Source organism: Pogona vitticeps, chromosome 5 (assembly GCF_051106095.1).
Source record: "Pogona vitticeps strain Pit_001003342236 chromosome 5, PviZW2.1, whole genome shotgun sequence".
NCBI lineage: Eukaryota > Metazoa > Chordata > Lepidosauria > Squamata > Agamidae > Pogona > Pogona vitticeps.
The window spans coordinates 104,519,794-104,544,261 of record NC_135787.1 but is presented as its reverse complement, the minus strand read 5'-3'; the positions used below and the strand labels follow the sequence as shown (position 1 = coordinate 104,544,261).

Genomic DNA, 24,468 nt, shown 5'->3' with positions numbered 1-24,468 from the left:
GTCCTGGCCCCTGGGCATGTCTTGTATGATTGTTCAGATCCTAGCTATGGTATTGTCTGCCCTAGAATAAGGTTGCTACACTGTCTGTCATACACATGTGGTGCCACACCCACACCAATGTTAGATAAATGTCATGCTTTTTTGCTTTCTGGTTTTAAAATTTAACTGGGACTGCAACATTGGGGTGGTTGTCAAGACCTTGACACACTGCAACACTGGAATGGTGAATTGTGTTTGCTCCAGTGGGTCACATTTTGCGTAGGCTTGGGCTACAAGGTGAAGGAGATGGCTCTTTGGTAGGTACAGCAAAAATATAAGTGGTTTTTGCTAAATAATACGAGTAGCTTAATAGGGAGCACGAAAATATGATTCTTTTTATTTCACTGTTTTTGCAAAGAGTTTCATTTGAGCTCCTGCCAGCTTGGGATGCATGTGGAACAATGCCAGTTCCGGCAGCACAGGCAAAGATCTACACTGAAATGGCATTGGAAATCTCAACACAGACCAATTTATATCGGTTTATAAGATGACCTCCCCAACCCAGAAAATTAAATAGATTAACCTTTCGGAAATCAGGTTTACTCAGTTTCCCGCTGGCTTGTTTGTTGTGTGCAAGAAAGGCATCTCTAAGGCTTGTTTCCTGCTGTAGGATACCATCTCTCAACCTTTCAATTACTTCGTCAACAGTTCTATTCTTGGTGCATTTGACGCCATTGTCTTCAATCTGTTTCATTCTAAAATTGGAAGATGGGCAATGAAGAGAGACATCTTACTGTAAATATGGTACTATGCAATATTTGATTAAACATTAATGATCTGCACTGTTGCAATTATAGAGAGCACGTGTACATTATAAGCTTTCGTTAAGCAGCAGTTGTTTATAAAACTATAATGAACAACTCCTCAATTTTCAAGTGCCACATATTCAATCTGAAAAGAGGACTATTGTAGAGAGAACCATGATAAATCAGTACACTTTGGCATTTACTGTGTAAGTGTACACTTGGAGGTGCACACACATGTATCCGTTCCCACCATTCTATCAAAATGTGATGCGAGCAAGAACTCCAAATACAGGCAGACAGGGCAGGCTGAATGTTTAATTGTCAGTTGGGATTTTGAATATGTTTTTTCTTCCCTTTGCTGATGTCCCAAGGTTCAGCTTTTTGATTTCTCCTTTATACATGAATCAATGTTATTCACTTCTGTGAAGACTAAAACATGGGATTTACAATCGGCCCCTTCCTTCTTAAAGCTGGTGATCCTGTTGACACTGACAATGTAACGTTCTGTTCCAAGGATTCTTGCAAATTTAAACCACCTCTTCAAGAGGCAGCCCCAACAGAACTAGGAGTCACTGAAAGAAACTGATTGTCAGTAGACTCAGGACAGGACAGAAAGAACACCAATAACGTGTAAGTTAATTACTGCACAGTATGGTGATAACCTGTGGTTTGGATGGATCAAAAAGAGATGAGTAAAGGAATTCAGGAAAACCAAGCCCATGAATGGCTACTTAGCTACAATAGCTAGATGTAATACTTGAATAACAGCTGCTGCAGATAAAAATAGAACAAGCCAATTGCCTCTGGAGAGGTAAGAAGTTCTGTGTAACCTAAAAATGTCACCAAGAGTGAATGTGGAAGTTCGTCTTGAGGCAAAACTCCATGGGAATGTCAAGGGAAGCCTAAATTTTGACAAAGACAAAAAATAAAAAATAAAAATAAAAAAATCACAGGAGGGTTTTGCTTATCCCTTAAATGTGTTTCTAAATCTTTACCAGGGAATGGTATACATAAGCAATAGCATGTATAATACCTCTCTGAAAGATCCACCTGTTTTTTTCCCTCTCTCTGTTGGCTTCCTTGGGAAGGAGGCATGCTGGCAGTGGCAGTTAATTCTTTTGGCAAATCAGCAACTCCTAAGCTGTGTAACAGCATCCTGTATAGGACTCCTTCTGTAGTATCATCTTGATATTTCTGATATAATCTGGATGAAACATACGCAACATAATTATCATGACTTTCAGGATAGATAGAATATGTATCATAGAATCAACCTCCTTCCTCCAAATTTGGTGTGTCTTTCCGTCTGTCTGTCTGTGTATTCCAACTACCTTGAGGTAATGCCCAAGGTATGTTATGCAATGGCTAGATAAATGCTACCAGTTATGACTATTATTGATTCTGAAAATCGAAGACCAAACATTGATTGATTGCTAGTGCTCAAACCAATGGCCACTTCTCTTACCTATTTTAAGCAGAAATACTGTACTCATGTTTGTGAAAAGTGCTTCTTACACTGTATGTTTTATATGAGAAGACTAGGAGGGGAAATAATTTTGCAGTAGTGATCTCCACCTTTGTGGCTGATGCAAAGATTATCACATTGGATAGAAAAAAACAGATGAAATAGAATTTCATCCAATAAAAACTTCTTAAAATTTGTAACTTGATTCTTCAGTCTAAATGTCATCTGCCAGAGAGCCATCTGCAACAGGCATGCCAATCACTCTACCTCCATGGAAGACAGCATTGTCGTGATTGCTGGAAGAGAAAGAGACACTGGAATCCAATTAAAACAGAAGCCTCACCCAAGCAAAGGGCCATTCTGAGTTGATACGAATTTTATGCCAAGATACAGGAAACTCATAAAAGTGATTTGTTCTTTTTATCAGTGGTGAATATGTCCTCTTAAAGGCAGTGTTTCTAAATGTGCGACTTAAATCTTCCTGTCTGATCACAAAACTTCCTGCATGCATTTGACAGTATTGTATCCAATTTCAGTGTGTTTAAAGGCGTCATGTCAACTTGACATGTGAAAATACTGCAACTTGAATCTGGAATCCCTTGTCAGTTCAGCGTTTGTGAATGAACACTGCCATCCACTGTTCCTTGGAGTAATCTGATTAATCTTGACAAAGACAAACAAATTAAAGTGCAGATAGACAGATATAAGTAGACAGAAGGGAAAAAAACAGAATTGGAGTGGCTGTTGTTTGCACCTAACAGGGAAGAATATGCATATAGTAAGCATATTTAAATCATAACTATCTCTGAGGAGAAGTCCCTGAGAAGTCTCTTTATTTCCTCTGGAGTATGTCACACATCAATGAGAGCTTCATCCTATGTATATTCTGATTAGCAGAATGAATACAGCTAAACCAAGTTTCATAAAAGTCATATACACCTTTATGTTACTCAACTGTTTTTATTCAGTTTTTTCTATGAAGGCTATACTCTGCATCGTTCATCTGTAGCTTTCCTGGACAATTCACAATTTAACTTCCAGGGGGAAGGGAGGTAATTCCAAAGGATGTATAAACAGCTTTTATTGGGCCTTTGGCCAAATAAAATTTGTATTGCACATAAAAAGCTTTACAAATCCATATGTGTCAAGTCTGTATCATGTTCTTCAAACAAAGGTTAAAAAAATCTGAAGTTGGAGTTTGGTCAATTAGCTGTTTTCTTATCTTCTCCCATTCTTAGAATAACTTTGTTGAGAAAGATTTCATGACTTCATAATCCCACCACATGTGGAAAAATGTGCCCTGTTGTTACAGCCCTGCCAACATAGTCAGTTAATTGAATGATACATATGGCTAAATAGCAGTGATGTTCAGTACCATCTGTGTATTAGCTCCATTTCATTTCAAAGTATTTTTGAAAATTTATTTAACTGAATTATTTGTTTGAATCATTCTCCAGTGTTGTAGTTTTACAGTAATGACCAGAAGATCTTGTTGCCATACTTGCTTTTAATTTTCTGCACTGAAATACCAAGCTTTTTCAGTGGCATCCAGATTGTAAAATTTTATTTTAAAACCATTTACTTATTTGGTTATTAACTATAGGTTTCAATAAGAAATACATGTTTTTACAAATTTGGATCCTATTTATATTTGGTTTTATAATTTCTCTTCTGTTTGAAGAATCAGAAATCCACATTGAATCATGCAAGAGGGAAAGATGGGATATCAATTTTATATGTGTGTTAATCCATACAAGTATTTACCATATTTTTCCGTGTATAAAATGACAATTTTCCATAAAACAATTAGAAGAAAAATTGAGGGTTGTTTTATACACGGTAGTAAGGGGGGAGGGGTCAAAGTGCTTTGATCCCTGCTTTCCCCCTCCACTTTTGCACCCCCTTCACTTTCTTCGCAAAAAGTAGAGGGGGAAAGCAGCTTTTTGCAAAGAAAGTGGACAGGGAAAGCACTTTCCTTGCAAGAGGGTGGAGGGGGAAAACGATTCCTTCTCAGGAGGCCTGGGTTTGAATTGTCACTTAGTCATGGAAGCTCACTGGGGGAGTGGAACTGGTAAAAACTACTCCTTCAATATCTCAGTTACCGTTAAAGCCCTAGTAGGATCGCTATAAGCTTGGTTCCAAGTGGACAGTATGTAACTAACTATATAATGTACTTTTCAGAACCTCAGGGTTTTTACTCTTCATCTATGAAATAATGTCTCATTTTTGCCACTTTTTGATACATCCTTCTGAGAGAGTAATGGTTAGTATGTAAAACAAGGGAAAAAAATTTTGTAACACAGTCAACAATAGGTACCATTCGTATCCATTATAGTTTTAGCTTAGCCCAAATTTTCAAATTCATTTGGTTAGGGAGTTAAACTTTTGTTTCATCATTAGCTTCCAGTTTGTGGCAATATGTATTCCTAAATATTTCAGTGACTGTGAGCAAATAGATATTCTTATACTTTTGTTTTTACTGTCTATATGAAGTTTAATATAACAAATCTGCAATATGAAAATCAATCCATCCATCCATCCATCCATCAATTAGAGTCCTGTTGTGTTTCCCTATCCAGTAACCAGTTGTAGGCCTCTCATTTATTTCTGTTTTTAGTTTTTTTTAAGAAGCAAAGTCAAAGTGGCAGCAAATGAATGGATTACATTTTGTTTATTTTTTTAAAAGATACTTGTAATGTCTAGGTTTGGATGGGTTCTGAACTCTGTCTTGTGAACTGTTCATGTTCGACAGTAAAAATTACATTCCTAACATTGGTCATTCCAAAAAGCTGAATCAGCATAATGGCTGCTTATCACACTATGCATGATAATTGACTTAATGATTACTGGGAAGTTTTGTGAATGGCCAATGTTAATAACCTAATTGTCTTTGTCAGTACTTGCTTCATCTCATTTGTCTCTAAGCTAGCTCTCCAAAATTATACTCTGATTCTGAGGCACATTTCATGTGTCCGATCAAGCATAAGCGGAACTCCATAGTTTTCCACGTGCCACAGGACTTGAGTTTTCTAGGAAGTCTGGAACTGGGTCTGTAACATGGAAGGGAAAGCTATGACCAGCAGATTTAAGTTTTGTGTCTGTGGGTAGACTTGACTAATTCAGATTGCAGGATGAGGAAGAAATTACATTGTTACACACAATCAACATGTTTTTCAAAGCAAAACTTGTGAGTACCAATCTAGCATATCTGTGAGAAGAGATGTCTATGTACTAGTTTCCTTTATGAAGGTTTTGAATATATTGCAGCAGTTACACACACAATTCTTCCACCTGCAGCCTAAAATAGTACAGTACTTTTAATAGATATAGCATATGAAACTTGTTGATAGCATGTTGTAGAATTTCCCTTCTTGAGAATTTTGGTCTTTATGTTTTTTAGAGCAAACTAAAATATATGATTTGGGAGAAACATTTTTAAACTGCTATTAATATGTGTTGGTTTTATAATAGGGATGGGTCTTTTGTGTTAAAATGAAAGAAAAAACTTGAAAGAGGCTCCTTTCACTTTTGTTCTGCTGATTACTGAAAGAGAGAGTCTAAAACACAAATGATTTCTATTAATGAAAGCAGGGTAAGCAGAAGTTTCATGGTTTTTTGTGTTATTCTCTCTCATTTAACCTTTCTTTCACACTTTGTTTATCAAATTCCCAAGGAAATTTGTCATCCTAACTTTATGAGAGCTGCTTTCAGCAGCCAATCAGAATGTCTAGAAGTGGTGAAGCAGAAATTTATTAAGGATTGGTTGGAACCTAATTGTTCCTTCTGGGTATGTGAGCTTCTGGTGCCCTCCATTGTGGATTGTGTTGCCTGGCTTCTTGTCCCTATACCTCTATTTTAAATCAAAACAATCCTTCACTTCTATAGGAGGACTATGATGAATAAAGTCCTTGTATTCTCTTTCTGAGACCTAGGAAGTCAGAACTGAGAAAATGAGTTTTCCTTACTTTGCCCATCCCAGAGCCAACACAGCAGGCATACTCTCATATTTTTGTCTCCTTTACATATGCATGCCTTATAAATATGTTTGCAATTTTGTTTACACTGAACAATCTCCATAATTGTTAGAGGCAGAAACACAAAACTTTCCACAGATGCTACCAATTCCTCAACTTAAGTAATTGGGTTACTCAAAACTAGTTTCCTCAGACCCCAGTTGAGCCCTCTGGTAATTAGCTTTTAGTACTGTGTTATCACTATAGGGACGTGGTGGCACTGTGGGCTAAACCACAGAAGCCTGTGCTGCAGGGTCAGAAGACCAGCAGTCGTAAGATCGAATCCATGGGATGGAGTGAGCGCCCGTTGCTTGTCCCAGCTCCCACCAACCTAGTGGTTCGAAAGCATATAAATGCAAGTAGATAAATAGGGACCACCTCGGTGGGAAGGTAACAGCATTCCGTGTCTAAGTCGCACTGGCCACGTGACCACGGAAGATTGTCTTCGGACAAAACGCTGGGCCTATGGCTTGGAAACGGGGATGAGCACCGCCCCCTAAAGTTGAACACGACTGGACAAAAACATTGTCAAGGGGAACCTTTACCTTTTTACTGTGTTATCACACACATTCTCTGGACTCTTCTGCAGAGCATGTCATATTCACTGTAAGGAAATTTCCCTATTGCTACAAACAAAGTAGGCATCAATATTTTAGGAAGAATTTTTCTTGTTCTGAATGATCTCCAAAACAGTAGCAAAAACTTATAATTTTATAAATATGCATATATCTGAATTTGTTTTATCTTGAAATCAGTTTCCCTAAAGCTTCAGTGAGGCCCATTGATAATTAGCTCACAGACATCAGGTGGACTCTTCTATTAAGTACAGGTATTTTCATGGGAACTTCACCTATGAGATACTTTCCCTCTGGCTATGAACTAAACAGTTCTTTTACCATCTGCCAGGTTTCTTTCTTTTGCTTTATCATACAACAGCCAATAGTCTAATCAATATTTTAACTGATTGGCCTGGATAATGATACGCTATGATTAAAATTTTTTGCAAACAATGCAATTATAATTATATGCCATTAAGTTGATTATTGTGACCCCTTCCAGGTTTTGTATACACAAAATACTAGAAATGATTTACCATTCCCTTCTTCTGGAGGCACATGTTGGGCTGTGCAGATTGCCCAAGTCTACAAAGGCTGACTCTTCTTCTAGAAGACACAGTGCAGAGATGGAAACTCAAGTCGTGAAATCCGCTGTCAAGTCGGACTTACGTTGCACTGGTGACTCAACATAGACTTCACTTGAGTTTTTTTTCCCCAATGAATCAGACTCAACTTGTGACTCAGAACGCACCCACCCTAACTTTTTTTTGGGGGGGGGGCTTGTTTTTAATACAGACTCAGACTTGAGGCTTGAGATTCAAGCCTTAGTACCAAAGACTTGGACTTGGACTTTGAACTTAGACCCAAAGACTTGCCAACATCCCTGGCACAGTGGCCAATCACACTCCTTGTTTGATCCTCCTTAGTATTTGTATACGCACACTGTTGTTAGCTTTAAATAAAGTATTTTAATCATGCAAGCTGCCTTAGGTCTTTTTAAAGGAGAAAAGCAGAATATTTTTTAAAATTGTAGCCATATATATAATTAAGGGTGAGCAACAACAAAGGGTTAAGGGTACGAACTAAAATGACATATACAGAAGACCAGACCCTCCAAATTCTAATAATGTGGCAGGTCCCTTGCAGCAAAAAGGGGGATCGGGCAGACCCATTGTGTCCGAAAAAGAAACGCAAATCCCCAACAGGACAAATCTTCTAATCAAACACCAGGCCCATCACCTTAAATCTATAACTGTGTCTGAACATGTGAAACATCTCTAAGTGAAACATAAACTGAAAAAGTCACAAGAAAATACTATGCCCATGATGCCATCTGATTGCAAACACAGTGCATAAGAGCAGATTATTTCAGAGTTCTACCATTCCTTCTCCTCCCCTTTGTGTCTGCATATAAATACTTCCGTGAGTGTTTGTGCAAGTCTATGAAAGACACCAACATCCCATGCAGCAATCTCTTCATACACATGGAAAGCCAGTGTTTTGTAGTGGCTAAGACTCAGAGCTGTTGCTAGACAAGAACCTGGGAGACCTAATTTCACTTAGCCTTGAAGCTCACTGGCTGACTTTGAGCCAATCACACTGTCTCAACTAAATGTTATAAATGAAAATATATAAACAGGATTTTCATGCTCTTCTAAATGGAAGATATAAGGCAGGAGAAAGATGGTTTTATTGGGTGCTGTGGAAATCGTCTGTAATCAGGTGCTTGGACTGGTTTATGCTCTGTATTTACCAGCATGCATATAAGAGTAAGCAAGGGATGCAGCTACTTGTGATGAAATTTCAGATAAAGCTGAGAATAAAATGAAGAAAGAAAAAAAAGATGAGAAGCATCTGTTATGCTATATACTTACGCTATAAAATGGTCATCATTTAAGGAAGGACAATAGAGCTGAAGAACTTTTCGAAAATTATTCCTGCTAACGATACCATTATTTCGGGGGTCACACGCCTCCAAAGCTTTGCTAAATTCAACCCAGTATCCTCTGATTTGCTCAGTTAGGACATCTTCTGCCTGATATGCAACAATTTTGACAGGGATATTGTCAAGCATTTAGAAACAATTGTATGAACACATTCAAATAAATTTTAAAAATCTTTGATTTATAAAGAACAGCTTTGTATTACTTACAATTTTCCAAGCTTCAAGAACAGAAGTTGGCTTTCTGGCTTTTTTTGAACCATTAATCCATTTGGAATCTGTCTAATTGAATAAAATATATTTGAATTAAATCTTTGTGGCATACAAGGTCAGTTTCAGGTTATTATGGTCAAAGATCAGAAAATTAAACAGAAGTATACAAAAATACGGTATACATTTTAAGAAGATACTGCAATAAATTGGAAGCATTTACATTAAAACTGAATTAGTCCTTACTGTGTGGCCATTGATTGACTCATAAATCTTAAAATCTCTTTTCAAAACTTAAAAGGGCTTTACGGGTTTTACAGGCTGCTGCCAGAAAACTAGCACACTTCTTTATCAGTGGATTGGATCCTGTAAGCAGCAGCTTGGCCCTTTCTGCATCCGTGAGGCCCGACATTTTCCCGGTTAAGGGTGAGATATATTTATCCCGTATGCCCTGGTAATATAAGCACTGGAACAGAAAGTGCTCCGTTAACTCAATCTCCCCCAAGCCACATGGGCATACCTGTTCTGAAAGGGGTATCCTTTTAAATCGATCTTTGAGTGAGGCCAAGGGGAGCACTCCCCATCTAGCTAAAAAGAAGGCCCTCCTCTGTTGTGGGGTCGCTAATAATGAAAGGTATGTAGCTTGCTCAGCCACATACTTATTATCTTCCACAGCTAAGAAGTTGGGGCATTGATTAATATTGCTCTGGCTCTCTGTGTCCATTACTCTTTGTCTCAGAGCAGGTTTTGCTTGATTTATATCCATAGCCAGAACGGCCTCTGGGGAAAATCCCAGGTATCTCAGCTTTGCTTGTACCATCTTAGACCAGGAAGACTGGAAGTTGTCACGTAGGACCAAGGATGCTAAATCTGATGTTGTGTGATTAAGCCAGAGGTTGGTGGGGGGAAGTAGGACTCTGGCCTCAATTTTTATCATCCCTGTCTCCAATCATAGACTAGGATTGGATGCATAACTGGAGACCTGGAAGATGGACCTTAGGAATTTTGATTGAACTTGTTACAATGGAGCAAAGCTAGTGGAAGGAGAGCCCAGTGAAGTCCCATATAATAGTTGGGGAAGGGATTTGGCTTGGTATAATTTAATTACCGCAGGGATGTAATGGCCACCTTTAATTCATGTGAACCTTGTGACAGCTTGGGCTGACTGATGACCAACTGAAGCTACATGTTTATGGTGGGCTGTCCGTGCCCCAGTTGAATGCAGCATAACCCCCAGGTATTTATGAGCAGATACCTGTTCAATCCTGTGTCCATTAATTCACCTTGGCTGCTTGGATTAGTTGGTACCATGATACCATTACATCAGCTTTCTTCTTGCTAGCCACCACTTTTTAATATAATTTTTTCAGCTCTAAGATGTGTAGCCGAAATTGAGGGGTGTCGCAACTAGGAACCATTTGGTAGATCTGGTATGCAGAGTTAAGTGCCCGTTTGGCTTCCAGACAGTCCCTATCGCACAACCCTTGGGAATACCTAGCTGCATGGTTACCTTGATTTCTTTTCTGCGTTACTAAAAGGGGTTTCAGACCCTGTATTAATTGCATGTAGGGGAGCACGAAATCTGGACCTGTGGTGTTATTTATGATGGCACTACGACATGAGGCCATGCATTCTCTTGCCAGCATTTCCTTGGGTCTTTTTTTCAAGGAAGGGGGTCCATTTGGCCCTACACCCCTCCTGACTGGAGGGTTCGATGTTTATTTTGGGCAGCTTTTTAAGATGGACTGAGTGGGAGTCTAAGCCCATATTAAAAAGAAGAGGTAAGTGATCACTCTCCAGGTCTGGAAGGCCTATGTGGTCTGTTAAACACGGCTTAGCTTTCTAAGTTATAAATCTCTGTCTTGTTTATACATGTAGTAATAGTTAATGATGGGATGACGGATCAAATAGCTCTAGGATGAGGTACTAGACAAGTTTGCCCTCTCTCTCCAGTTCTGTTTTGCTTGGTTATTGAAATGTTGGCAAATGTAATTAGGAATGATGACTTAATTGAAGGTATGGGAGAAAAGAAGACAAAGATTACTTTATTTGCAGATGATTCCTTATTGACAGTGAAAAATCTATTAGAATGTATAGATAAAATTAAAACACACTTAGAAAAATTTGGAAAAATAACTGGATTAAACATAAATTGGCAAAAATCTGACTTAATGTTGTTTAATTATAGTAGAATAGAACAAGAAATGTTTGCTGAAAAACACGATTTTAAAATATGTAAAACAATTAAATATTTAGGGATAGATTTAGCGAAAAATATTCAAAAAATAAAGGAGTATAATTATAACAAACTAAAGGAAGTAATTAATAAGAAATTACAAGAATATGATAAATTTATGTTATCTTGGTTTGGAAAGACTGCATTGGTAAAAATGAAAATTTTACCAAAAATTAATTTTCTATTTAGAATGTTACCAATGCAGCTAACAGAGGATGATCTGAAATATTGGCAAGGAATAGTTAATAAATATTGTAATGAAGGGAAGAAATCTAGAATAAATAAAAAGTATTGGTATAGAACAACAAAAAAGGTGGTATAGGTTTACCAAATATAAGAAACTATTATTTAGCTAACCAACTGAGGTTTATTGGTGAAATTATATATAAAACGGAAAGGTTAATTTGGTGGAAAATGGAATCATCAGAATTACAAGGAAATATAGAAAAATATTTATTTGCTAAAGATAAGAAAGATAAAATAAGTCAAGTTAATAATCCTTTTTTAAAGACATTGTTAAATATATTGTATAAGTATAAAAAGAATTTATGTTCATCATGCTCTCCATTTGGATTAGTGACAGAAATAGAAAATTTTCCTACCAATATGAAGGTGTATATGGATTTATTTAAAGAAGAAAAAGTGATTAGACTGAAAGATTGGTTGTATAAAATGAGATTGATAGACCAAATGAAACAAGTATTTCAAAACAAGACTATTTCGTGGTTGAACTATGTACAACTGGAAAGATGGACTAAAGAATGGGCAAATAAATATAATAAAGGTAGAGAACACACAAAATTTGAGCAATTTCTACTCTCATATGAGGACATTCGGATGACTGACTCAGTAAAAGGTACAGTGAGTAAAATTTATTCACTTCTTAATTTAGAGAAAGAAGGAAGTGAGAAAGAGGGATTGAAAATGGTGTGGGAACAAGATATTGGGAAAAGAATAAATGAAGAAGAATGGAGGAGGATATGGAAAATGAGGGTTTTAAGATTTATGTCAGTAAGAATAAAGGAAATTTTTTTAAAACTTAGTTTAAGATGGTATTTAACACCGGTAAAATTAAACAAAATGAATACCAGGCATCCGAATGTCTGTTGGAAATGTGAGAAAGAAGTTGGTACATACTTTCATATGTGGTGGGAATGTGAAAAGGTACAAAGATTTTGGAAACAAATTTTCAAAGAATTAAGTTGTATGTGTAGGGGGACGTGGTGGCACTGTGGGTTAAACGGCAGAAGCCTGTGCTGCAGGGTCAGAAGACCAAGCAGTCGTAAGATCGAATCCACGCGACGGAGTGAGCGCCCGTTGCTTGTCCCAGCTCCCGCCAACCTAGTGGTTCGAAAGCATGCAAATGCGAGTAGATAAATAGGTACCATCTCGGTGGGAAGGTAAACAGCGTTCCGTGTCTAAGTCGCACTGGCCATGTGACCACGGAAAGATTGTCTTCGGACAAACGCTGGCTCTATGGCTTGAAGAGCGGGATGAGCGCCGCCTCCTAGAGTCGGACACGACTGGACAAAAATTGTCAAGGGGAAACTTTACCTTTACCTTAAGTTGTATGTGTGGAAAAGATATAGAATGAAAGGCTGAGATTGCTCTGTTATCAATATATGAGAACGTGGAATATGACAAAATGACTAAAGAACTGATAACTAATCTAATAACAGCAGCTAGATTGATTATTGCTAGACAATGGAAATTAAAGACTGAATTACAAATTGAAGAATGGTATAAAGAAATATGGAATATAGCATTAAATGATAAATTAACTTGTAAATTAAAGATGAAGAAAGGAGAGTTGAAAAAGAACAATTTTTATGTAATATGGGGCAAATTTTTGGAATATGTGTTAATAAGGGGGAAGGGGAAAGCTCCAAATCAAGAATCTATGCAGTTCTGGAGAGGAGGACAATAGAAGAAGAAGAAGGAGAAGAAGAAGAAGAAAAAGAAGAATATGGCAACACTGTTATTGTGTTTGAGTTTATATGTTTTTATGTATGATATGTTTTTTGTTATAGTTATAGAAATAAATAAATAAAATATTTGGAAAAATAAAATTGGTAGATTACACAAAACTGGCTGGTTGCACACAAATTGGGATTGAATGCATCCTAAGAAAGCCATCCAGATAAAATACCTAGTTATTGAACATGGCAACATTTGGAAGTGCTTTGTTTGTTTCTTTTAAAGTATGCCTTTACTTAAACTTTCTTTTCCCCAGTAAAAACAATATAATTGTACATACATCATCCAAGTCAATGATATCAGACATGTAATAAAGAACATGCTTTTACAAACCATGTCCGTAAGTGACCATACAGTTTTCAGAAGGTAAGACAATGTCTTGTGCCATCAGCATAACATAAACAGTATATGTACTAATCAAGATTTATGAATTACTGGTGACAATAGATTTCAGACACCTTGCTACTAAACACAGGCCATGTGAGCTATCTATCCACAATCACCATGTTTCAGAACTGCTTGAATAAAACAGACTAAATGGTTACACAAAGCACATCACTGCTGCACTTTTCTTTCATTGCATTGCATTAACTACAAAGATGACTTTTGTTCCTTCTCTTGGTTTCAACAACAGTAGGCCCAACTGTTTCAGTGGCTGCCTCCTTTGATGCCCAACTTTATTGTGGACAGTGAACAAATGGAATTGCAGCGTGTCTTTTACTGACTATATAAAACTCTTTTTGGAAAATTTCTGATGCAGGGATGGGTTTGATATGCTTTAAATCAGTGGTCCCCAACCCTTTCTGAACCACAGACCAGTTGGGGGGCAGGGTCCGTGCATGGGGGGTGGGGCACCCTCGTGCTCACAGGTGGTCAGGGTGTGCTCATATGCATGCACAGATGGGATGAGTACACTCGTGGGTCAGCGAGGCATGCATTCGTGCATGCGCAAGTGGGCAGGGCGCACTCTCAGGTGGGCAGGGCACATGGTTGCGCATGTACAGATGGGTGGGGTGTGCATGCATGGATGGGCAGGGCATGCTCATGGGTAGGCAGGGCACCCTCACGTTCATGCGTGGGTATGTGGGGCACCTGTGCATGTAGGCAGGTGGACCATGTGTGCTGGTGGGTGTGCGTGGGGAAAAAGCGTGCGGGGGGCAGGAGATCTGTCTCCCTGGCCTGGTCCTGCCACGGCCACAGACAGGAACCAAGCCATGGATCAGGGGCTGGGGACTCTTGCTTTAAATAAATAATAAATAAACAAGTGCAGGGCAAAGCACTGCAAAATCAAGGTTATCTATTAACTTCAAAGGGCAGCTGGCACAGATACTTTCACAGAAAAGCATAGGATCTCAGTTGTTCTTTGCATTCCAGCAGGGATACAATTGACCCCTTTATTGATTGATTGATTGATTTGATTTGATTTGATTTGATTTGTATCCCACCCATCTGGTCTATGCAACCACTCTGAGCGGCTTACCCCTTACTGTCACAAGAGTAAAAACTATTTTTCATTAAGTTAAAGAGACACACATCCTCACCCCCATTATTTTTATGTGCTGTCATGTTCCTTTTGACTTGTGGTGATCCTATAAATTGATGACATCCACAAGGTCTCTCATTCATAGCCCTGCTCAGAACTTGTAATTCGAGATTAGAGTTCCTTTACTGAATCAATCCATCTCACGTTAAGTCTTCCTCTTTTTTTAAACTGCCTCCTACTTTTTCTAGAATTATTGTCTCTTCCACTGAATATTCTCTTACGATATCACAGAAGTAATACAGCTTCAGTTTAGTCATTTTAACTTCTAGAGAAGTTTTTCTTTCTGGTGGCCATGGTAGCTGAAATGTTTTCTGTTAACACCATATCTTGGATGAATAATTTTTCCTTCCTTGTCAACTTCCACAATTGTACATATTAACAGGGAATGCCATAGTATGGATGATCTTGACCTCGGGCTCCAGCAAAACATCATCATTTGAAAAGATCGCTTCTGGGTCCTTCATAGCTGGTCTTTCAAGTCTCAGACTTCTTTTGATTGCTTGGCTGCAGTCTCCATTGGGATTGATGATTGAACCAAGGTACTAAATTTTTAAAATAATTTTAACATCTTCACTGTCAACATTACAGTTATTGAATTCTCTCTTTTTTTCTTGATGTTCAATGAGAATCTTGCTTTGTGCTTCCTTCTTTCACTTCCCTCAGTAGGCCTTTCAAGTCACTGCTGCTTTGTGCCAGTAACATGGCATCATCTTCATCTCTTAAAATATTGCTGTTTCTTTTACAAGCAATTTTTCTTCATTGCAATCTTATTCAGCTCACACTACAATAGGTTGTTCACATGAACTGAACAGACAGGAAGATAAAATGCCCCCTTATTTGACATCTGCACCCTTCAAAATACCAGATGATAATTTGCATCTTGTCATGGATGAGAACTACCTGGAACATTGAGTTTTGGAAGACTTGTACACATATTTATTACTCTTCCTCTTGTGCTGTCAAGGTTCATTTGACTCCACATGTCAACAGAGGATTACTATACCATAAAAACAAAGACCATGGGAATATGGTAAATGTATGAAAAAGAGTTGAATTGCTACATGAACTAATGGAGGGGAACAAGAGATGTTAATATAACTGTTCACTCTCCAAAGTTTTGTAATATAGTACGAATTTAGTAAAAATGAGTCTTACTTAGGGCAGAAGGTTGAAAGAGCTTTAATGTCCAGCATGGGACACAGTTGAATCTTGTCTCAAGGCCCTGATAAAAGGCAGCAATATCACCACCATTCACCAGGGCCCATGGAACTCAGACCCTGATGTGAGTACTAGGTCTCTTTTGCATTCAGTACCACAGATGTAGGGAGAGACAGAAAGTACTGAAATACTGTTATGGGGGCCTCAACATTGCAGCCATAGTTTCAATGAAGGAAACAAATGGGGACATATCCATTGGATGAAGCTCTTTATGCAACTGTGTATCTACATTTAAGGAGGTGTGTGTATGTATATGTATATATATGTATGTGTGTGTATGTGTGTGTATATATATCTTGACCTCGGGCTCCAGCAAAACATACATACATACATACATACATACATACATACATACATACATACATACATACATACATACATACATACATACATACTGTATATACATATATATACACATACATATATACATATACATATACATATACATATACATATACATATACATATACATATACATATACATATACATATACATATATACACACACATAAATATATACATATATATATATACATATATACATATACATATATATGTATATATGTATGTGCATATATACACACACACACAGATATATACATATACACCATCATATATACCATCATCACATGTATGCATTATACCACAGCAAAAAGTGGTGGAATGACTGTCCTGTAGTGGAATGTGGTGGAAAATTGGTAGAATGACTGTCTTATGAAGTGCTAAGCAGCTATCAGCAAACCTATGATTCAGTTCAACAACTGAGGTAACATTTTAGGACAGTGGTTCTCAGCGTTGGGTCCCTAGATGTTTTTGGGCTACAACTCCTAGAAATCCTGGTCAGCACAGCTGGTGATGGTTTCTGAGAGTTATAGTCCAAGAACATCAGCAGACACAAGGCTGGGAACCACTGTTTTAGAATAAAACACCCCACTCCTTTAATATTGAATGTGGATATTTCTATACTTGTTCCTTCAGCAGTGTTTCAGGAATCTTACATTTTGTGCACTAGACACTCCTATTGTTATCAGTAAGTCCTCTTGATTTTCCCTTTAAAAATCTTGTTGGTTATATTTGCACACACTAAGGAGTAAATCAATGTTTGTTTCCCTGATGCACTGAGACATTAAAAATAATCTAATAAACATCAAATATCATGAGAAATTCTGATGAAACTATAAAATCTTTCATCAAGAGGCTATTTATCTTACAATATCACTGCAGTAAAAATACTGGCAATACTGTATCACTCAAAAGAAGACAATACTCTAAAAAAAGTTGCAGTCACAGGCTGTATCACAAGATCTTGTGCGTAGCACATAATTGTTCAAGGCACCAGGAATGCATACATGTGTGTTTCAATAGATTTTGAGAATAAATCTTTGCCAATTTCAAAGGCATGTCCATGAAAAACCTGTATTTTTGCAGTTAGATCCAGACTATGTTTGTCGTAGTTGTTTAGTCATTTAGTCGTGTCCGACTCTTCGTGACCCCATGGAGCAGGGCACGCCAGGCCCTCCTATCTTCCACTGCTTCCCGGAGTTGGGTCAATTTCATGTTGGTTGCTTCACAGACACTGTCCAGCCATCTCATCCTCTGTCGTCCCCTTCTCCTCTTGCCGTCACACTTTCCCAACATTAAGGTCTTTTCCAAGGAGTCTTCTTTTCTCATGAGATGGCCAAAGTACTGGAGCCTCAGCTTCAGGATCTGTCCTTCCAGGGAGCACTCTGGTTTGATTTCCTTTAGAATTGATAGGTTTGTTCTCCTTGCAGTCCAGGGGACTCTCAAGAGCCTCCTCCAGCACCACAATTCAAAGGCATTAATTCTTCGGTGGTCTGCTTTCTTTATGGTCCAGCTCTCACTTCCATACATCACAAAAGGAAAAACCATAGCTTTGACTATTCGGACTTTTGTTGGTAAGGTGATGTCTCTGCTTTTTAAGATGCTGTCAAGGTTTGTCATCGCTTTCCTCCCAAGAAGCAGGCGTCTTTAGCTACACCTAATTCCCACTGAAACCAATGAGCCTTAAATCATCACTTACTCCACTGATTTCAATGTAATCCATGTTCACCTATGTCTGGATTCCAGTCTCTGGTTCTAATAAACACATCAAGACCAACACAAAACAAGCCTTTTTTACATTATAAATGAAAGCCCCATGAAAATTATAGATATCCTTAATTGCCCATTGCCCTAACTCCAGTTTGGAATGGATCTTATCAATATGAATAAAATTTGAAGCTCATTAGTCAGCTATCCATAGTTTATTTGATCTTCAAACTGGACATATTCCGCATGATCCCAATGTCATCAGGAGTGAAGGCATGTTCCCTTTACATGGTTGTTAGAACATATGAAAGGCAAGACTATGGTTATTAAAATATAGATTATTTGTTATTTGCTAGTTGAAAGTTTCTGAGATCTACAGCATTTTTCAAGTACTGGTTGTGCCAAGGGAGCTGAGAGCTACTGGTCTAAATCATTAGTGGGTTATACTGTGGATCAGAAGAATGAATTCATTGTGACGAGACAGCAGCAGGAGGACAGCAGCAGCAGTCCCCTGGGCTGAATTCTGACCCGTTTTGGGACACCGCAAGGTGTCGGAACCACCCTGGAGGGGTGGTGAACTGGGGGAGAAAGCCTGTTGATCACGGGGGGCGGCGGCCACCCTGGTTCGATCCAGGAAACTCCCTAATCAGCCAATGGGCAGAAATAAGCAGCTTCGGCGAGCTTCCAAGTCGCTGGCAGCCGGCTGAGAGAAGCAAGGAACAGCACCTGGCATCGCTGTTTTTCCATCGGGTGAGAATTCTTTTGCAACTAATTGCCTACGTACCCCTATATATGGAAAAAAGAATTGCTATCTTATCTCAGTAACTTTTAAAAGCGGCAGAAAATCTGGTGAGAGGGATAGCTGAAGAAAGTAACTTTTTTTAATTACACTTTAAGAATATTTACAACCTGGCGTTATAAGCTTAAGAGACCTTCCTGCAAATTAAGTGTGGACATTGTTTTGTCTATCTAAAGTGTTTGGAATGATTCCCAGAAGAGGTGGCCTTGGACATTCTGTTGTTGCTTAAGGCTGAAAAACTGTTTATCTCCTCGTGAGCTTCTCTTTGCATTTGGCCGGAATTAACCCTAAAGTGGACTTTTCAAAAACTGTTCCTTGGGTCGAATTTGGTTCAACTCTACATAGCCAAAGCGGAACTCCTGAAATGACTCTGGAAATTTGGAATATTTGTTTATAAGCATCTAGGCAGCAGAAACAGAATGGCACAACAAGGACAATTTTGGAATGAAGTAAAATTTATGCTTCAACAAATATTAACGATCGTGACATCTCATTATGAAGAGGCAAAATTATCCAATCAACATCAGAAGGACTATAGTCCACAAGCAACTGAAAACAACAAGGAAGGAAATGGGAGTACCACAGATGATGTATGTCAAACCAAGCAGCAGCTTGAGAAAGTTAATCTAAGAGAAACATCAGTCTTGGACCAGAGGAGAGTACCAAGGGAAGACAAAGGGAAAAAAACAGCAAAATTAACCAAAAAAAGCCTGGAAGACTCATTGAAGATAGACCAAGTACAAAAAATGGACATAAATCAGATCTACAAAATGGTTTTAGAGGACATGAAAGATGACAGCATGTTTAGAGATATAGCAGGGAATGAAAAAAGAGGAACCAGAGAGGGAATTACCTAGAAAGACGAAAAAAGGGAAAACAAGGAAGGGCCCCTTAATATTGGAAACATGTTTATATTTATCATTTGGATCTGTAAAAGGGTATATTCTATATATTAAAAGGAGAACTAAATTGAAATAAGGGAGCCCGAATCAGGGTAAAGATGTAATATGGTGACTTTTTATTTTAGGCAAACTAAACTAGATATAAAGCTGGGTCATGGATCTGGAACCACTTTCAATAAGAATGTTATTAGAAGATCTTGAAAACTTTATATAATATGAAATATTATGATAGTAGCTATACTATATACTAAAATCTGTATATGAATGGTTTGAAAGAAGGTCGGAATTTGGGGGGGGATAATCGAGAAGACACTGAGATGTAAAAAACAAATAATTGTAAGCAAGTATGTAACACGATGTCTGATAAGCACAAACAATGTAGATAGATTGGAAAATTAATAAAAAAATGTTAAAAAGAAGAAGAAGAATGAATTCATTGCTACCAATATATATATATTTTAATGGCAGTGTAACTTTTAGGTTATCCTGGCTAGAACAGCCACTATTTGGGAATTTGGGAACCTGTTGTTCATATAAGCAATTTTCCCAAACTTTAAACAGATTACATCCTGAGTTAACAACACCAATACCATTTCTTCTGATTTTTTTGTTCCAATTTTTTAAGTGAGGAAGAAGTCAGTGAGAGATGCAGAAAAAATGAAAGGTACAAGTAGGCAAGGGGAAAAAATGTGTTTTAGTATAAATCTAGGGCCAGAAACACAGACCTTAATTAGCACTGATTATTGGCTGATTGATTTTGGTTTGTAACACCAGACTTTGAAGGAATCTCCTGCTTCAATCTTGAAAACCAATCACCAAATGAAGCAAGCTAATCTGCATAATCGTGGAAGTGAAAGGAGTTTATGCTGTGACACATAGATGCTCACATTCGTTAAGAATTTCCCTTTCTAGTCATGGGCTATTTCTAACATTTCTGTCAGGCCTCAGGATGGGTTCTACCTTGAATAGCTAGTTCCGAAAAAGCTGAACAGTATTATTTCTGAAGACTATCAAGTTCAGTGGAAATCCAAATGATCCACCCGCTTCCTGAATGTTGGATGACCTCACTGGGCAGGACAGCAACCCCTGATGTTAGCAAGTCTCTGGAGGAAATAGCAGCCAAGCTCTTTTAGATAACACTCCAGCCAGAAACCTGGCTTTGTCCTCCACTTGGTCTCACTTTGACTGGGAAGCTAATGCTCTTAGTTGGGGCAGATTCCTAGTAAGGAAGGACACAGAGCAAGCAAAGCAGCCAGTGCAGGTCTAGGCTGAGAACCTCTGTGGACTGAAAGGGGAGGCTCTGCAGCCTAGCTCAGCACAAAACCTGTAACAGTAGAGTGATCTGCAGTCTGACCTTTGAAGATGTAAGCATCACTTGAAGAAAAGTATTAATTAACATTGGCATTTACTGGAGGATATACCTCCTTGAAAGTAGAAACCATTAATTACTCACATACATATTAAGAACTTTAATTGCTCTGTGGTTCATTGCAATAAGTATTTAAAACCACCAGAATTATAATTTCTGATAGGAAGATATCCCTTGTGGAAAAAGTGTACATTGCAAACACTTGGAGAAAAACCTTTTTGTTCTTTTTTTTAAAAAAACACACAATCCCACAGGCAACTAAAATATTTCTTCAGGTATTTCACCACATAGCGGTGCTAATGTCATTTATGCCTCTGAACGCTCCTGTAAAATGTTGTGTATAACACAAAGTCATATGGAATTTTAGAAAATACTTTGGAGAAGAAATGGAAGTGTAATCATCGCCATAATGCAACTGGGAAATTGTTTGTTAAAAAGAAGAAGCAGTGAAAGATTTATTTGCCTTTTCAAAAAAAAAAAAAAAAAAGGAAAGGAAAGAAAAGAAAAAGATTGCTGAGGTAAGGTGACAGAAAGAACCTTAACCTGGGTATTTCTATTCCAGGGTGGGAAATCTCCAGAGATCTTCAGGTTGCACATGTCTATCCCTAAACCTTGGTTTGCTTTCACAATCCTCACCCCAATTTTTTTCTTACAAAAATGAGGGCGGAGGAGGTACTGAAAAGACCACTTGTCTCAAGTAGAAATTTTTTTGTTAATGAGGTGGGGGTAGGGTTGGTGTGTGCCCCTCAAAACATGGCACAACTGCCACCCATGCCCCTGGAAAGAACAAGGAGGCTTTTTGAGTCTCAATTTTATTTTATTTTATTCAAGAGGATGTAGTGAGGTGGGGGGCACAGGTATGCTGAGGGCTGCTTTCGGGCCCCATGTTACCCACCCTGCTATTCCAAGGGTTAAACAAGGCTGCCAATTTTTTCACTTTATTTTGAAAGAGCACCCCTGCCCACCAGTCCCTTTAAAATAATAATTTTAAAATAGGGATTTTGTATTTCAGAAACTACAGCTAACAGCAGGATATTATTTGAGGTAAAAGAAGATATGATATAGAAGAGCCACAACGCAGCGACACAATCATACAGGACAGGGTGTTAATTGTTCTCCCAAATCCCATACTACATATTTTCCTGACAGAAAGCACTCCCCTTGGCAAAGCATACGTCTACCTGCATGGTACTTGTGTGCTTGCCTCTATAGGGAAAACAGAAGTGTGAGCAGTACAAGTGTAACATTGAGACATAGAACATTTCTTAATGCCTTCCGAATTGCCTAATCGAAATCGGGCAGCTTTCAATTTTTTTTTTTAAAGGGGAGGATAAATACTCAATATCTGGGCAATTAATTTTGCATATTATGCCAATTGGACAGTCCAATTTGCATAATGTGCAACTTTGCGTGGTATACTAATTAATGTGATTTTTCAAGTTATGTGAGAAAAGCAAATTAATTCTTGCATTATTTTTCTATGGACATATTTTAGCCTCAGAATCACTTATACTGTACCATAAAACCACTGATCGGAGGGAGTCAATAGAACGCAGTGGTTAAGCATGTTGACCTTTGAACAGGGAGATGCAAATTCAAATCTCTGCTTGGTCACAACTCTCATTTAGTATTCTTACACCACCCAATACTTGTCAGCCAAACATGCCTTACAGGGTAGTTTTCAAAATAAAATGGATAGAGAGGAACCTTGTAAGACAACCTTGTAAGACAACCATTGCTAATGCATGGAAATCAACAATGACATTCTACCATGTACATTGAGCTCCTGATAATATTCTTATGAGGTGGCTATTATTATTTTTTTGCCATCAGTTTTTCCTGGTGGCAAAAAAGCAAAGCAAAACAAAACCCCTACAGTTGCATGAGCGTATCACAAAATCAGTGACACACCGTCATCCGATTTGCAGGAAATAATGCACAGGCTGCAGAAGATATGCAGAGGAGAAGCCAGTTCTTCAGAAACATAGATAGAATATTTTATAATAATTAGAAAATATCCTAAATTAACTCTTTTTGCCATGTGTGACCCAATATGCATTCTGCAGTGAATTCTGTGGGGTTTTTTTTTCATGGTCTGCTGCCCACATCCTTCAGTTTGTACTAAAGTATGTCATGTCTCTGGGATCACAGCAGTTCACCCGCAACCAGAAGGCAAAACGGCCGTGAGAGCTCCTGGGTAGCTGCAGGAGGATCACAGGCCACTTTCTGCTCAGTGTGAAGGCTGATTCCTGCTGCAGAAGAGCATAGCAGAAACCATGGATGTCATGTTCCTGCCTGTCCCTTGGCTGTTTCACCAATCAAAGGGTACAAGCTACTGTACGTGTCGTGTCGCTGCCACCAGTTGATTACATCAACATTATTTATTATTAATCACAGAGGTCCAGGCAATGTGTCATTTTAAAAAGAACCAAATAGAAGTTGTTTATTAGTACAGGCGATTAAGGTACAATCAATGTCTTTAACTCTGAACAAAACATCCTATTTCATCCACTCTCAACCGCCAACCCTCTCTCTCCGCTTAAACTCCAAAACCACCAATCCTCCTGTCTCTCTATCTAATCTCCAATCTCCAATCTGAATCTCTCCTCCCCCTGCAGAGACTCTTACAGCTTGTGACTCCGCCTCTAGAGCACTCTCATTGGTCCATGTACATTAATATTCATGACCTGGGCTGCTCTTGTGTTTTGAGATCCTTTATGGCAGTGGTTCCAACTTTTTTAACCCCGCAGACCAGTTGAGGAAGGCGCCCCCCCGTGCTCATGCACATGTGTGAGGGTGCGGGCATGCACACTTGTGTGCATGCACAAAGGAGCAGGAGGGCGCTTGTGCAGGCGCACTCATGCACATGCATGAAGGGGGTCGTGGTGTTTGTGCAGGGGGTGTGCACTCATGCGTATGCACAAAGGGCAGCATGGTGCTCGGGGGCACTCATGTGCATGCACAAAGGGGTGGGGGAGTGCTCGCATGGGCGCAGGCGTGCTCACGCAGGCACAAGAGGGCTGTGCAGGGAGGAGTGTGTGGGGGTGAGGGGGAGGTCTATCTCTGTGACCCAGTCCAGCTCAGGCTACAGACTGGCACCGGTCCGTGATCCAGAGGTTGGGGACCTCTGCTTTATGAGACTTAAGGCCCTGGCAAAAGTTTACTGTTCTCAAAATCCAGTGAAAGGAAAATATGTTGATTAATCTTCAGCCTACTCCCAAGGCACAAAATGGAAACCCATCATATAATACTTATTATAGGTTTATAAACTCAGACTTAAAATAACAAAGTCTTACACACAGACAGACAGACAGACAGACAGACAGAGGTCATGCTTTAAAAACATTAAGAATTTAGGGAATTACTTTCTTGAACACTTTCACTTTCTTACCTGTCTTTTAAG

The 24,468-nt window shown here is 38.6% G+C and overlaps 1 protein-coding gene across 3 annotated transcripts in view; it reads right to left on the bottom strand.

Moving 5' to 3' along the window:
• Positions 1 to 24,468, bottom strand: part of EFCAB6 (EF-hand calcium binding domain 6) — a 170,245-nt gene that overhangs the window by 70,693 nt on the left and 75,084 nt on the right. For all 3 annotated transcript variants that reach the window (XM_073000833.2, XM_078394209.1, XM_078394210.1), the window contains 4 exons: positions 8,973 to 9,044; positions 8,695 to 8,855; positions 1,819 to 1,989; positions 563 to 734 (listed from right to left, as the gene is read on the bottom strand). In XM_073000833.2, the coding sequence (XP_072856934.2) occupies positions 563 to 734; positions 1,819 to 1,989; positions 8,695 to 8,855; positions 8,973 to 9,044 (576 nt within the window). The remainder of the gene's footprint in view (positions 1 to 562; positions 735 to 1,818; positions 1,990 to 8,694; positions 8,856 to 8,972; positions 9,045 to 24,468) is intronic.